The 14,347-nt window shown below is 31.0% G+C and overlaps 1 protein-coding gene and 1 pseudogene across 1 annotated transcript; both read right to left on the bottom strand.

Moving 5' to 3' along the window:
• Positions 1–3,826: 3,826 nt before the first annotated feature.
• Positions 3,827–4,591, bottom strand: LOC120138478. The gene is made up of 3 exons (XM_039153935.1): positions 4,473–4,591; positions 4,202–4,391; positions 3,827–4,127 (listed from the first exon to the last, which is right to left on the bottom strand). The coding sequence occupies exons 1-3, from the start codon at positions 4,528–4,530 to the stop codon at positions 3,992–3,994; spliced, it is 384 nt and encodes a 127-aa protein (XP_039009866.1). The 5' UTR covers positions 4,531–4,591; the 3' UTR covers positions 3,827–3,991.
• Positions 4,592–7,970: 3,379 nt separating this feature from the next.
• On the bottom strand, positions 7,971–9,248 carry LOC120138438 (annotated as a pseudogene).
• Positions 9,249–14,347: the final 5,099 nt, after the last annotated feature.

The raw sequence follows: 14,347 nt of genomic DNA, 5'->3' as shown, positions 1-14,347 counted from the left end.
GCCGTGTTGTTCCCTTACGTGCACTAAACCCATGTTCCCGTGCGAATCCCTTGTAAAAGTGCCAAGCTTGATCACGTGAACAGAAGAGCTGACCAACCAATCTGTCAGATTCATCAACATTATGTACTTCATGGCATTCCTCGGTTGGCTTAACATTGTCTACATCAGTATTATCCATGGCAAAAATTTTGTTGTGCAAGTTCAGTGCTCCAGGAGTTGATGGATATGTAAACGAAGGTTCATTTTGAACATGTTTCTGTAGTTAAAGGGTGGGTACAACATTAAATTCGCAGTACATATTTAGGTATGTACAATAACTACAAGTATATTATCATTTTAAATTCGCAGTACACTGTTAAAAAAATTGAAACATAAATTACATAAGTTTTAAAAAAAGTATCGATCCTTTTATAAAAAGTATGGACACTTTCAATATAATAGGTAAACATATGATGTAATAGGTAGCCCTTATATAATGTAATAGGTATCGTTTATATAATGTAATAGGTAATGGTTATATTGTAAGTGTCTATCCTTTTTATAAAAGTGTCCATACTTTTTCACTGTGGAAAACATTAATTTAAGGTTATCTTTTGAGTGAGTTTTAAGATATTAATTTAGTAATTATAGGCGTCTAATGATTTATTTTTTTACGTTACGGTATATATTATTATTAAATTAAAAATTCTAAATAATATTTTATAAAATATAAAAACAATCAAATAATTTTTTGTGCAAATGAAATTATTAAATCAATATTGTAGGTGGAAAACATGAAACACTGTTAAAAAATTGAAACATAAATTACATAAGTTTTAAAAAAAGTATCGATCCTTTTTATAAAAAGTATGGACACTTTCAATATAATAGGTAAACATATGATGTAATAGGTAGCCCTTATATAATGTAATAGGTATCGTTTATATAATGTAATAGGTAATGGTTATATTGTAAAGTGTCTATCCTTTTTATAAAAGTGTCCATACTTTTTTCACTGTGGAAAACATTAATTTAAGGTTATCTTTTGAGTGAGTTTTAAGATATTAATTTAGTAATTATAGGCGTCTAATGATTTATTTTTTACGTTACGGTATATTATTATTAAATTTAAAATTCTAAATAATATTTTATAAAATATAAAAACAATCAAATAATTTTTTGTGCAAATGAAATTATTAAATCAATATTGTAGGTGGAAAACATGAAACACTGTTAAAAAAATTGAAACATAAATTACATAAGTTTTAAAAAAAGTATCGATCCTTTTTATAAAAAGTATGGACACTTTCAATATAATAGGTAAACATATGATGTAATAGGTAGCCCTTATATAATGTAATAGGTATCGTTTATATAATGTAATAGGTATCTATCTCGCATGTGAGTACTTTATTCCAACCATGTGACAAGTGTGACAACTCCATCAACTCACAACTCAGCTTTGAACTCAATCAATATTGTCTTTTAGCTTGATGGTTCATAAAGCATGTTACTTGAACAGTATGAATCAATTATGCAATTTTCATGTTCAATTTAACACTGCATTTCAAATTCATTTCATATGTAATTGGAGTTTGAATTTAAATTTCAATTTGAGTTTGAATTTCAATATATATTTCGGCTCCACTATAAATATTAGCCCAAGCCAATATGCATGTTATCATTGATTATTCCTAATTTCCATTGTTTTTTTTCCAACGTATAAACGCGAGGGAAATCCCGACCATTTTATTTTTTGGTCAACTTTAAAGCGTCAGAAACGTTTCGGGCGTATGATCTGGGTGGTATACAAGAAATGTAACAAATAGCAACTAAAATCATAAGTTGAGTACCACCCAAATCATAAGTCTGAAATACTTCCGATGCTCATCAAATCCAAAGCTCATTTGGTGCCAAGCAAAGGAAATCAAAATCCAAATCTCATATGATGCCAAGCAATAGGTAGTGGTTATATTGTAAAGTGTCTATCCTTTTTATAAAAGTGTCCATACTTTTTTCACTGTGGAAAACATTAATTTAAGGTTATCTTTTGAGTGAGTTTTAAGATATTAATTTAGTAATTATAGGCGTCTAATGATTTATTTTTTACGTTACGGTATATATTATTATTAAATTAAAAATTCTAAATAATATTTTATAAAATATCAAAACAATCAAATAATTTTTTGTGCAAATGAAATTATTAAATCAATATTGTAGGTGGAAAACATGAAACACTGTTAAAGTATCGATCCTTTTTATAAAAAGTATGGACACTTTCAATATAATATAATGTAATAGGTAAATTTGCAATGCTATCGGTATAAATATACTGGTTTACTTATAAAATAGGTAAATATAAGCGCTACCTATTACATTATATAAGCGCTACCTAGTATGTTATTGTACTTTATAATATTTCCGGTTAAATAATATAACATAACCGGTCTAAATTTTAACCGGTCACTTGTTTAACCGGTCACGCCGTATATTAGCCGTTTTTTAGGCGCCGCACCGCAGAACGACCCCAATTCATGCGGTAAGTTATGTCGTAGATAGTATTAATATTCGATTTTTTAATATTTTTTATAAAAAATTATCTAAAAAATTATTTTTTACTTAAAATATTAATATTTTTGGTAAAATATTTAATATTAATATTTCTAGTAGAAAAAAAATAATATTTTAGATAACGCTTTATCAAATATATTAACAAATCCGATAAACATTCAATAATAATATTTTCAGTAAAAATAATAATATTTATGATAATTTTTTACAAAATTTATTTAAAAAATTATAACATTTTCAATAATATTTTTCATTAATCGTATATTCCGTATGTGAGACTTTCCCTAATTTATGCATGCACATGCTCGAAAACCGAACAAGAGATCTTGTCCGATCAAAACTAGAAAAAAAAATAAGGGATCTTGTGTTAGATCATGTGATCATGAGGTTCATGAACCGGCTTTGGCATAATTTTTCTTTTTTGGGGTCGGTGTAAAAAATAGAGAGTAACACTCGCACCGAATAATAATATTTTTCTTTTTTAATAAATATATTATTAGACAATTAATTTGAAAAATAAAATAATAGAATAATTAGATATTATTATTGAATTGAACGAATTAAAATAAATATAACATTAAAATTAAAGAATAAAATCGAATGATCAAAGTTGTTAAAGACATATTTACACAATGTTCTTAAGATAAATTTGATCTATGTTAGGATACAACAATAAGATGAACATAAATGTCACTTATCAACAACATGTAACTTCACCTCTTTTTATCATTAGTTTGAATATTTCACGTCGTCTACGTCACGTGGGTGCACCCCAATTTTATTGAGTATAAACACCTTCCACACTTAGTATTAGATCTAAATTTTTAATTTTGCACAATATAATTCATAAGTAACTTATTTTGAATATTAATTTCTCATTTATCGTTCAATTATTTTCGACATATAATATATTATAGTAAAAATTTTGTAGAATAGAATATAAAATCATAATTTTATGAATTAAATCTCTATATACCCATTAGAAATATGTCTAGTTTCTAAAATTTCATTTTTTTCTACATAAAAACTTTTATTTATTCAGTAAATAAAAATGTATCACAAAACATACGTAACTTTTGTAATAATTGTAGGATCATCTTGCTCAAAATTCAGCCCATGGACCTTGGACAATAAGTGATACGTAGAAGCTTTCTTTATCTCTGAGTTCGCAACACCATTATATCATCGTAATCTCGACAAAAAGCGAAATGAATCAACAATACAAAGATTTAACACAATTCTTCGCAGTTCCGAATGATGTCATCACCAGAACAAATGCTTAATACGGATTCATTCCCCTTCATATTTATGTACAGACTTTGGCTCAGAAAAAAATGTATAGACTCCACGAACTCATGCACAAGCAGACATCTAAACAATGCTCTTACAACTTTTTATAACATAAAAGATATGGCCACAAAAGATAGCACAGAGCCGAAGATTAAACACTGATTCCGGAATTTTTGTTAAGCTTGGAAGCAGCAAGGTTGGCAACGTGGAACTGTGGTTTGTAACTGCTGATATGGCGGTCAAGAACTGGCGGTTCATTCAAGAATGCCCAATTGCTCCTTCTCCACCTGCATTCATTTACATTAAACTTATTATGTTAATGAAAATACTTCAACTTTAAACCCTTCTTTTGGCTGCTCACCACCCATTTTTCTTCATGATATTCTCCAGGTTTGTTTCTGCATCCACGTCCTGTTTTGTATTGGACAAGGGGTTGCAGCTATCTGATGGACTAAAGGTACCCTTGAGATGTTCTTCCTCCATTCCCTTCTGTGACTTCCAATAAGCTTCAATCTCTTCCTTGGTAAGCGATCGATTTCTTTCGCGTATGACTGAAAATGTTTTCAAATAAGTTGAACAACAAAGGCAAAGCATGGAAACACTAAACCAAGTAAAGTGTTCACTGAAATTACCTGATTCAGGATCTGATTCTGATACAGTAGAATCCCATCCCGCCATTAGAGAACCCATTTGGCCGACTTGCTCCAAAAACCAGACTTTTTTAAGTAATGATATGTGACTATGTATCAGCAAATACCTCGGGGAAAGCCTTTTATATAGAGGCGGTGGGGACCCTGATGGTCATCTTTTCCTTTGTTTTTTTTTTCTTCCTTATCCTCAAGATCATGTGTTGTTTTCTTCTGTATTGTTTTCACATTGAAAATGGAGGCGATGTTGGCCAAAATGATAGGGCCAAGCTTCACCAACTCTTTAACAGCCAATAAACTTTCCATTGAAAACTATGGGAAAAACAGGGGGTTTTATGAAAGTCGTGGGCTGATGGAACTGACTTCTCTGTGGCATTCTTATCTCCCATTCGAAGTGATCAACTCTATAGGTGACATTGACACAATCATTTAAGATTGCCAGTTTCTAAGCCGAAATCCATCGGGTTAAGAGGATAAATAATAATAAAAAATGGCTGCTCACGCTGGTCCACTTGGTACCGAGGATGGATTTATAGGGGTGGTCGCCCTAATTGAAAATAGTTTTATCCCTCTTAAATTTATAAGTTTTTTTCTATTTTAAAGTTTTATAAGTTCGTCCAACCTAATATGAAACCATACGACTGTTTTTGTTTGATATAAACAAATATAATAGAGTCGATGAATTTATCCGATTTCAAGGTTAATGTTGATCTTCACACATCTTCGAAGTTAACGACATTGACACAATCATTTAAGATTACCATTGTTTCTTATCTATTTTTTAAAAAGTTTTTTAATAGTACAAGATAATATTTGTTCAATTTTTTTTAACTATTGACAATGTATACCACACCTTACAAACGTAATTACTTGAACATAAAATCTCTAAAAAAACAACACTTTCTTTAACATACCGAATTAACTTTATCGACTCTTCAAATAAAAGTTGAATGATTGATAATGGGTTCAAATATGTATAACAATAACTAAAAGATGTAAGGCCGAATTAAAAAGAGTATCAAAATCGTTTAAGTGTCTAAGTATGCAAAGAGAAAACAAAATAATTAGAGGGTACTTAAAACATTTAAAGCACCAATAATGAGTTAATATGAGGGTTAATTGGTGAGAGATTTTTTAGCTTAATATATTCATTTATTGATATTTTATTAATTTGATACTTTTATTTTTTTTATTTACTTTAAATTTGAAATTAGATTTTTTAAGTAATATATAGGGTTGATGTGGTCAAATTTAAAGTTCAATTGATATATTAAGCAATTCTTTTACTAATTATTTTATTTTCTAAATAATAATTTGAAAACATATATTTATGTTACTTTTCAAATAATTTCTAAATATTTTTTCAAAGTATATTAGCTTTTTCAATTGATATATTAAGCAGTTTTATAAACGTATGGGCCATTAGATTTAAAAAACATAATTTATAGTTACTTTCGTTTTGTTTTATTTAAGATGTGGTCACTAAAATATTAAATTTTATTAGTTTGATGACGTGAAATATTAGTAAAAGGGTTTAATTGTTTACTTTAACCCCCTAAATCTTAGATAAAATACTAATTATAGATCAATTTATAAATTCAAAATAATTTAGGGATAAAGTTATAATTTACTCTTTTTTTAACCTTGAGGTCGTGGGATCGAGTCCCACGGAAGACATTTCATAATTCGGAGGTCTTCTACGGAAGCTACTCTCAACCTGGTGTTGAGGGCAGCCTACTATCTTACATCTCCTTACTCCATTACATATGGGAACAAGGGTCAGCCATTATTTCTTCTTCTTTCAAATCCACTCGTATCCCTAACCTCATCTCCTCCATCTCTTCCCTTTCCTTTTCCCCTTCGTCGCCCACCCTTTCGTCGTCGCCTACTCCGCCTCCGTTTCCCTCTTCTCCCCAGTCTCTCTCTCAGACGGCGACGTTTCACCTTCATCCACCATCACCTCCTTCTCCGACGTCGTTTCTTCTTTGTCCTTCCGTTCTGACGGCCTGCTCTAAGTCGCTTCTGATCTCACTGGTCTCATCCAAGTCTTCGATGTCAAACCCGAACCTCACTTCGTATACTCTGGTCTCATACCCTCTCGGTTTGGTTCATTAATTACATATGGGAACAAGGGTCAGCCATTTTTTTTTCTTCTTTCAAATCCACTCGTATCCCTAACCTCATCTCCTCCATCTCTTCCCTTTCCTTTTCCCCTTCGTCGCCCACCCTTTCGTCGTCGCCTACTCCGCCTCCGTTTCCCTCTTCTCCCCAGTCTCTCTCTCAGACGGCGACGTTTCACCTTCATCCACCATCACCTCCTTCTCCGACGTCGTTTCTTCTTTGTCCTTCCGTTCCGACGGCCTGCTCTAAGTCGCTTCTGATCTCACTGGTCTCATCCAAGTCTTCGATGTCAAACCCGGACCTCACTTCGTAGACTCTGGTCTCATACCCTCTCGGTTTGGTTCATTAATTACATGGTTCTCGATAATCTCCATTTGCTCTCCGGAGGTGACGATGCTGTTGTTAAATTCTGGGATGTTGCTAGGGAAAGCGTGATTTTGGATTTGATAGATTTTGTGTTATCATTTGGTGTTAATGGTTTCTGGGTTGCTTTGTTATATGTTGTAGATTCTAGAGTTTACTTAATAATTACTGGGCAATCCAATTCTTCCCCAAATTTTGGTGCTTTGTTTTTTTGAATTTAGATAATATTTGAATACTTTATTGGTTGTCCCATGAATATATTTGCATATTTTGGGTGTGTAGTTATACATTTAGTAGAGCCTACTTAGTGCGGAAATGTTTAGTTGTTGTTGTTTCTCAGTATAGCTGCAAGGGAACAAATCAGATAGTGCAATTTAACCACCAAGGCTCTCGAAGGCAAAATCAGATGAAGCAGGGGAAGCGGCGGAGAAGATAAGTTGGGGAAGAAAACTTATAGAAAAAAAGGGGATAAATCCCTGAAATATTTTAAGTTTACAAAAAACCCATATTAATAATTTATTTAAAGTTCAAGAGTTTAAATAAAAATTAAACATTTTTACTAACGTGTCACACCATCTAACTAATGGAAGTTAAAGTTTCAGTAATTACATCTTAATTAAAATAAAACGAAAGTAGCTACGAATTATATTTTTTTGAATACAATGACCATACGTTTAAGGTGACAAACTATGTAGTTTATCCTTTATTAATCGACTAATTTGGTTCATGTATTGCAGATGTAATGGCGATCCTCCCAATCCAGTTTGCTCCATTCACAAACGACAATATTCGAATATCTGATCTTGCTTAAGGGATCTAATGTCTCATCCCACTAGAGATTATTTAATTTTAGTTAGTTGAAATTAAAAATAGTTTTATACATTAGAATAAATATAAACATTATTTTAAAAATTTTATTTATTCAATTTCTCAATACAGAGGATTTTTCTAATATGATATAGTTACATTAAGCATGTACACTACTAATGTTGTCCAGGACTAAGGATGTTCGGTGGAATTGTTAGAAATGGCAAGGAAAGGTTTCTTGAAATGTTTCGGGGTAGGTTTGATCCAACTTTTGGCCTCAACTATGCTTTTTGATAAGAAAAGCTCAACCTCTTTAGGCGCCAGCTTTTGTGACCATTCAACCCTTTGACTTGTATTGGCTCCTGGTCCGTAACATTTATATTCATAGTAAAACATCGTGCTGCAAAAATCAAATGCCTAAACATAAATCAAAAGCAAACAATATTCATAATTTGTGCAATCCCAGAATTTCAAGATCAGTACTGATTTTGAGAGTTTCTTTTGATTTTACCTTTGCATGGATGCGTCCCCCCAGTCATCCCATCCCCGAGGTAGAATGACATTGGATATATAAGTAAGGGCAAAAACAACCCTGGAATATGAGCCCCAGGGCCTTCCTAGTATTGCAGTCCTCTCCCCAGTCATCTTGGAACCTGGGAATGTAAACCCTGTCTCTTCTGAAGGAGACTGCCTTCGTTGTGCTGTAATTGCAGAAAATTCTTCAGAGACTGTATGCAAATGACACCTCTGAAATAACCCAAAAATTGAAATGAAATCCCAGGAGAATTCCATATGTAAGTTTATGATCCAAATCTGCTAATTATAGGTAAGTACCTGGTTCTTGAAATGTTACCTCAAAAAGAGAAGCGGCGTTCCCACAAATGAAGTCAACAGCTCCTTCTATGTAACAGTTGTAGTAATAATGTCTTCCAGTTTCATCTAGCAACGTATCCTGGTAACCTAAATTCTGCATCCAATGAAAGCTACCCTATCACTACAAACCCTTAGTGCCACTGCTTGAACTCCGTGTTTTCGGAACGTATTCTATCCACGAAATAACACACAAACAGTCAGTTTAACTCGAAAACACTCGAACTAAACAAGTTTATGAATTAAATAGATTGGTGCGTTATTACAAACCTGAATTGTGAGATATCGACCAACAAAATCTGAAGCCAACACAGTAACAGTAGCAGATTTGATTATATTCCCACTATCACTCGAAGTTATTATGGTGTTATTTGCCTTGGAACCGCTTAATGTAATGAAAGGCTTGTCTGCAGGCACAACAATCTTTTCTTCATACACTCCGGGCTTAACCAATATGAAAACAACTTCTTTGTTGTTTGATGGCACTGCATCAATGGCTTCTTGTATCTTTTCATAGTCCCCTTTCCCCGATTGGTCAACTGTTTTAAGTAAAGCTGCTGCTGAAGTTTCGGCTGCGTCTGCTGGAGGGGTACTCGCCATTAACGTGAATAAAGCTAAGAAAAAGATGAAAGCATCCATTTTTGCAGAACTGAGGATTGTAATTGCATGCAAGTAAATGTAAGATCACACTGGTTTATCATGAACAGGTTTACAGTTGACATTATTGTTGTTTTATATGTTATCAGGGGCCGATTTCTTGCGATGAAATTGCGTGATATTTGATTAAACATCAAATTTCAACCGAGCGTGCGTATGTTAACTTAACATTATGTTTATATCAGAAAAACAGGGTGGAGTTTCCCCTAACTCAAGCAGCCGGCAACAGCAGATTTTAACGGAAACTGGATAAACCATGGCCGCCTTTTGACTTTTTTCTACTTGGTCTTCTACTTTGATCTGAATTCCGGCTGGTTAGAATTCATAATGAGTTTAATATGGCTCATGAATCTCAGATTAGGTTGGGTTGTTTGTGATTAAAGTCAGAAAATTTAATTTGAAAGGCAAACAATTTCTAATGATTTTTGCAATATTTAATTGTTGCAGAAATCTTGAGATTGCTTAAAAACAACCCTTTGCATATATCAGCTTTCTGGTTCACAATCTTTGTAATCTTTATTTTTAATGGTTGAGTTGTCCATGGCATTGGAGCTCTAAGTGAACTCGGATGTTAAACTCTTACCAGGCATATATCATCTGAGTTCACTCGGAGCAAATTCAAATTCATCATTAAATGAAGCAAGATCTTAATTTTGAGTTTTGGTACTAGGAAAAAAAAAAGCTAATGATCACTTTCGTTATATAAATATTCATTTTTACTCATTGAAATTAGAAAAATAGCATTTTATCACTTACATTATTTATTTATATACGAATTACTTTCATTTTTACCTTTGTGGTATTTTCTTTTGTCAAACAAACATATTACATCACTAAAAATATTTATGGTTGACAAACCTGGTAATTTCTCAATTAAATAAATAAAATAAAATTAGAATATAATAGTATAGACAAATAGGATCGATCCACATAGATAAAGGAATTTTCAATTAAATCTGATTTGATTTCTAACAGAAAAAATCTATAAAATAAAATAAAAAAGGGTTTTATCGAATTTAATTGAATAAATCAACATAAAAATAACAAAGCAATAAAAATAAATAATCGAAAGAGATAATGATAGGAGATAACCTCTAGCTTCGCTTTGACTGGACTCATCTTGATCCTTGAAATAGATTTTACTTTGAAATCTTGTCAGTTATAGTCTACAAGGCCCAACCCTTGTAACTTGTTCTTCTCTCAAGTGAATTAATCCCCATAATCAATTCTTGAAAACAAATTCTTGTTTGGATTTAACTTCGACTATCAATGTTAACATCAATATCTTCTTTAGTGCTGAAAAAACCCATGCTCGGATTATGCGTCTCAATGAGAATCAAACTCGATCTTGATTTCCCTTAGCGGACCACTGCTAAGTTTGTTCTTAGGGATTTGAATTTGCTACAAGCCGATTCTCCTCCCCCAACGCTAAATCAAAACAACATTCAAGCCAATGTGCAATATTTGCATTGAAAGTGTAAAGAATTTAAAGATTAAGTCGATTACCTAACCTTGTTTGCCAAAAATCAAGAAAGATACCTGAAGGTATGAAGCGCTTTTCAATTCTCACGGAACGGATTGAGTCGTCACTCAACTATCGGCTAAAAGAGATTTAGCTAAGCATGGATTGGATAATGCTTAGCATTATGAAAAGAAAATAATGAAAGAAAAGTAAAAAGATGAAAGAAAAGTAGAACTTCAATAAATAACCAAAGAAATACGAATTCTGCTTCATCTTATGGATAACCTTATACCAAGTAAATTCCAATTCAAGATAATTTGCTCATCTTCTAGAAGATGCTAATTGGACTATTGAAATCTGTTACTTTTTGAGCTAATTATTCCAATAAAGCTCATGTCCAAAATAAATAAAAAATAAAGATAAATCAGTAATATCAAATCAAAAAATAAAGAGTAAATAACAATAAATATATACAATATGAAACACTTATCAATGGTTGTGATTATAATTTGATTTATATTTTCAGTGTCTTTAAATTTTTTAAAAGAACATTAACAATAAATTTGTTATTTTAGTTTAATTTTAAAGGAAGTCAACAATGTTATGCTAGATTTGTGGAGTTCTAGACAATTTTTATGTAATAGATATTGGATTTGTATTTAAAAGACTAAAAATGAGTGAAATAGAAATTTTAGGGTCCAACAATCTTGACAACCGATGTCGGCCTACAATGATTGGTGATGGTGGTGAGCGGCAATTGGAGGCGGGGGACTTTGACCGGATTCATGGGTTAAATTGATATTTTGTCTAAATTTGAAATTTCATATTGATATTATATCTAATGTTTAGAGGTCAATTTAGTATTTTATCTCAATTTCATTGGTCAGATTAAAAATTGACCTATTTTACTAACATAATAAGTCATCAAACTAATAACATTTAACGTCTCGGGAGTTAAAATAATATGGAGGACTAAAATATAACTTTTTTTTTAATTCAATAAATAAAAACAAACACTTATAAAACAAAATTCGAGTCAAGCTCAACTCTTATAATTATGAGTCACATATGTGACTATCGGAAAACAAAACGTCATATAAAAAAGGAATCTATCATCAAATCAAAGAAGTGAGCTTTTGCTTTTTTCTGTGAATGAGAGCCTAACATTTGATAACCCCATAAACCTTATCAAGGTGGCGAATATGGCGATGAAATGCATGTCGATGCAGCTTCCACGTTCGTCCTTGCGAGCATCGTACTACTCCCGCAAACTTCCAAACACCACCAACATGATTTCCCACCCAATACCACACACCGCATGCATGAAAGGACCGAGAGACGAAGACGGATTATCATTAATATTTATTTAAACAAAGGACCAAAGGGCTCCACATTATTAAGGATCATGATTCTTGTGTTTTATAAAAGAGATAATAATATTAAAAGTTACAAAGTGATCTTTCGATATATGGTTTTGCTTTATTAACTCCTCTGATTATTAAAAATTATAAAGTGATCCCTCGATTATAGGACATTATTTTTTTTCGTCCCTCGATTATTAAAAGTTATAAGATGGTCACCCAATTATTAATATTTTACAAATTTGTTCTTTTTCTGTTAAAATTGACTGTAGTTTAACCTATATATTAACTTGTTGATTGGAAGTGATAAAATACGATCTCATAATCTCAAACGATTATGCATCTCAAATGGTTATGGGATTAGATTTTATTATATCTCAGTCAGCATGTTAACGTCTATGTCATCAATTATTTAACGAAAATGATGAGTTTGGAGAATATGAATAGTCAAGTGACCATTTTGTATATTTTAATAGTCGAGAGACTCAACAAAGCAATGCCTTATAGTCAGAAGACTATTTTGTAACTTTTGACAGTCGAGAGACTCAACAAAATAACACCATATAACCAGGGGACCATTTGTGTACTTTACCCTAGTTCTTAGGGTTTTTAAATTTTAAAACTAAAACAGTTAAGTTATGTCCTCTATTTTTTTAATTTAAATATGTCTTAAGTTATGTTGATTTGAAATTAGATAAATCAATCTTGATCTCTAATTTTATTTATTTAAATACTTAGTAAATTTTAATTAATTTTAAAATCAATCAAAATCGAAATCAAAATCTTGCATGCTAGTATTTACGTTTTATACCGATAACTCAATAATTAGACCTAACTTCTATTTTATTATTATTTGTAATTAATTTTCTAACTTTTGTTCATCCCTGTCCAAACGTTTAAGCAATAATCAATAAAATGACAAATATAATAAGAAAGAAAGCAAATTATTGTATGTCTAATCTAACATTTTCCTTTTCGGTGGAAATGATGAAAAAACCGAAGGATTTAAAGTTTGAAGTTCGTCTAGGCCCCTAGCATGAAACCGGTCTAATTATGTTAAATCAACTTCACTTTACAACTATATAAATAATATTCCTTAAAAGACTTTTTAGTATTTTTAAAACAATTCTAGTTAAATCCTCACAATTAGTCTATTTATTTTCTTATTAGATTTGGACAAACTTATATTTATTTGTCTATGAAGGTGGTTTTAAAATTCATGTACATATGAATTTATTAAATAATTTTAGTTGTAACAGGGAATGTTGTTGTATTTAGAGGTCTTAGGTTATGTGTCTGTAGGGTGTGTATATTATTAATTAATTAAGAAAATTTTGAATATATATTACTTTATATTTAAAAATGTTTATTTCTTTAATAAACAAATCATTAGAATACTTATGATTTTAGAGTATGCCATTTAATATTTCACTCTTAAAAAAATGAGATTTTATTTTTTAATTAAATTAAAATTTTATTTGATGAAAAATGTAAATTAATCTAAAATCTATGTCTTACTCATATAATCTAATGATCAAGTGATTATACATTTACATCATATATTACATCCTAATTATAATATGAGATTATTATTTACCGATAAGATGTAATACAAATCAAATATTTTAATTCTGTAGTGAAGAATCAATTGAATATTTTAAATATGATACTAATAAAATCAAATTTTCAATCTTTATCTATTTAAGAAAATAAAACCGTAAACAAAAAAACATTCTGCCACAATTACCAAAACTGTTTATTCTCTACGGTAGTTCTGGAGTTACAAGCAAATCGACGAAATCTTTAGGACAGTAGTAGTGGTTGTTCACAACCATCTCCTTACCCTTTTGTTCCCATTTTTCGTTATTCCTTTTATTTTTACTAGTTTTCAATTTTAGTTTTATCATAGTTTAATATTAATGTTTTATCTTGATCATTTTTTAATAAAGGAAATCATTATTATCTGTGTTTGTGAACTTCCATACATGTTATTTCTTGATTTTTCTTATTGGTCTGTATTTCAACATGTTTCTATAGATGTGATTGTCTTTCACGGGAGATCGTCTTTTCCGTTTGTTATTTTGAATATTCTTTAAGTTTTTCTCCTCCATGATCGATGCTCGAAGTCGTTGATGGGCTCAGTTTATATACGTTGTTGCTTCGTTTGTTGATGCTTTTACTTATTAAACTTTCACTAGGCGATCATTGTAAGATTTTAT

The sequence above is a fragment of the Hibiscus syriacus genome, unplaced genomic scaffold (genome assembly GCF_006381635.1).
Source record: "Hibiscus syriacus cultivar Baekdansim isolate YM2019G1 unplaced genomic scaffold, ASM638163v2 tig00002226_pilon, whole genome shotgun sequence".
Taxonomy (NCBI): domain Eukaryota; kingdom Viridiplantae; phylum Streptophyta; class Magnoliopsida; order Malvales; family Malvaceae; genus Hibiscus; species Hibiscus syriacus.
Note: the sequence above shows the minus strand (reverse complement) of the source record. Positions and strands in the feature narration are given on the sequence as shown.

What these genes read in the sequence shown, in the direction of transcription:
- LOC120138478 (XM_039153935.1), bottom strand. Translation starts at nt 4,530, where the DNA reads ATGGGTTCTCTAATGGCGGGATGGGATTCTACTGTATCAGAATCAGAT. An exon ending in AGAATCAGATCCTGAATCAG is followed by an intron (nt 4,392 to 4,472) that starts GTAATTTCAGTG and finishes AAACATTTTCAG; the next exon opens with TCATACGCGAAAGAAATCGA. An exon ending in ATCATGAAGAAAAATGGGTG is followed by an intron (nt 4,128 to 4,201) that starts GTGAGCAGCCAA and finishes AAATGAATGCAG; the next exon opens with GTGGAGAAGGAGCAATTGGG.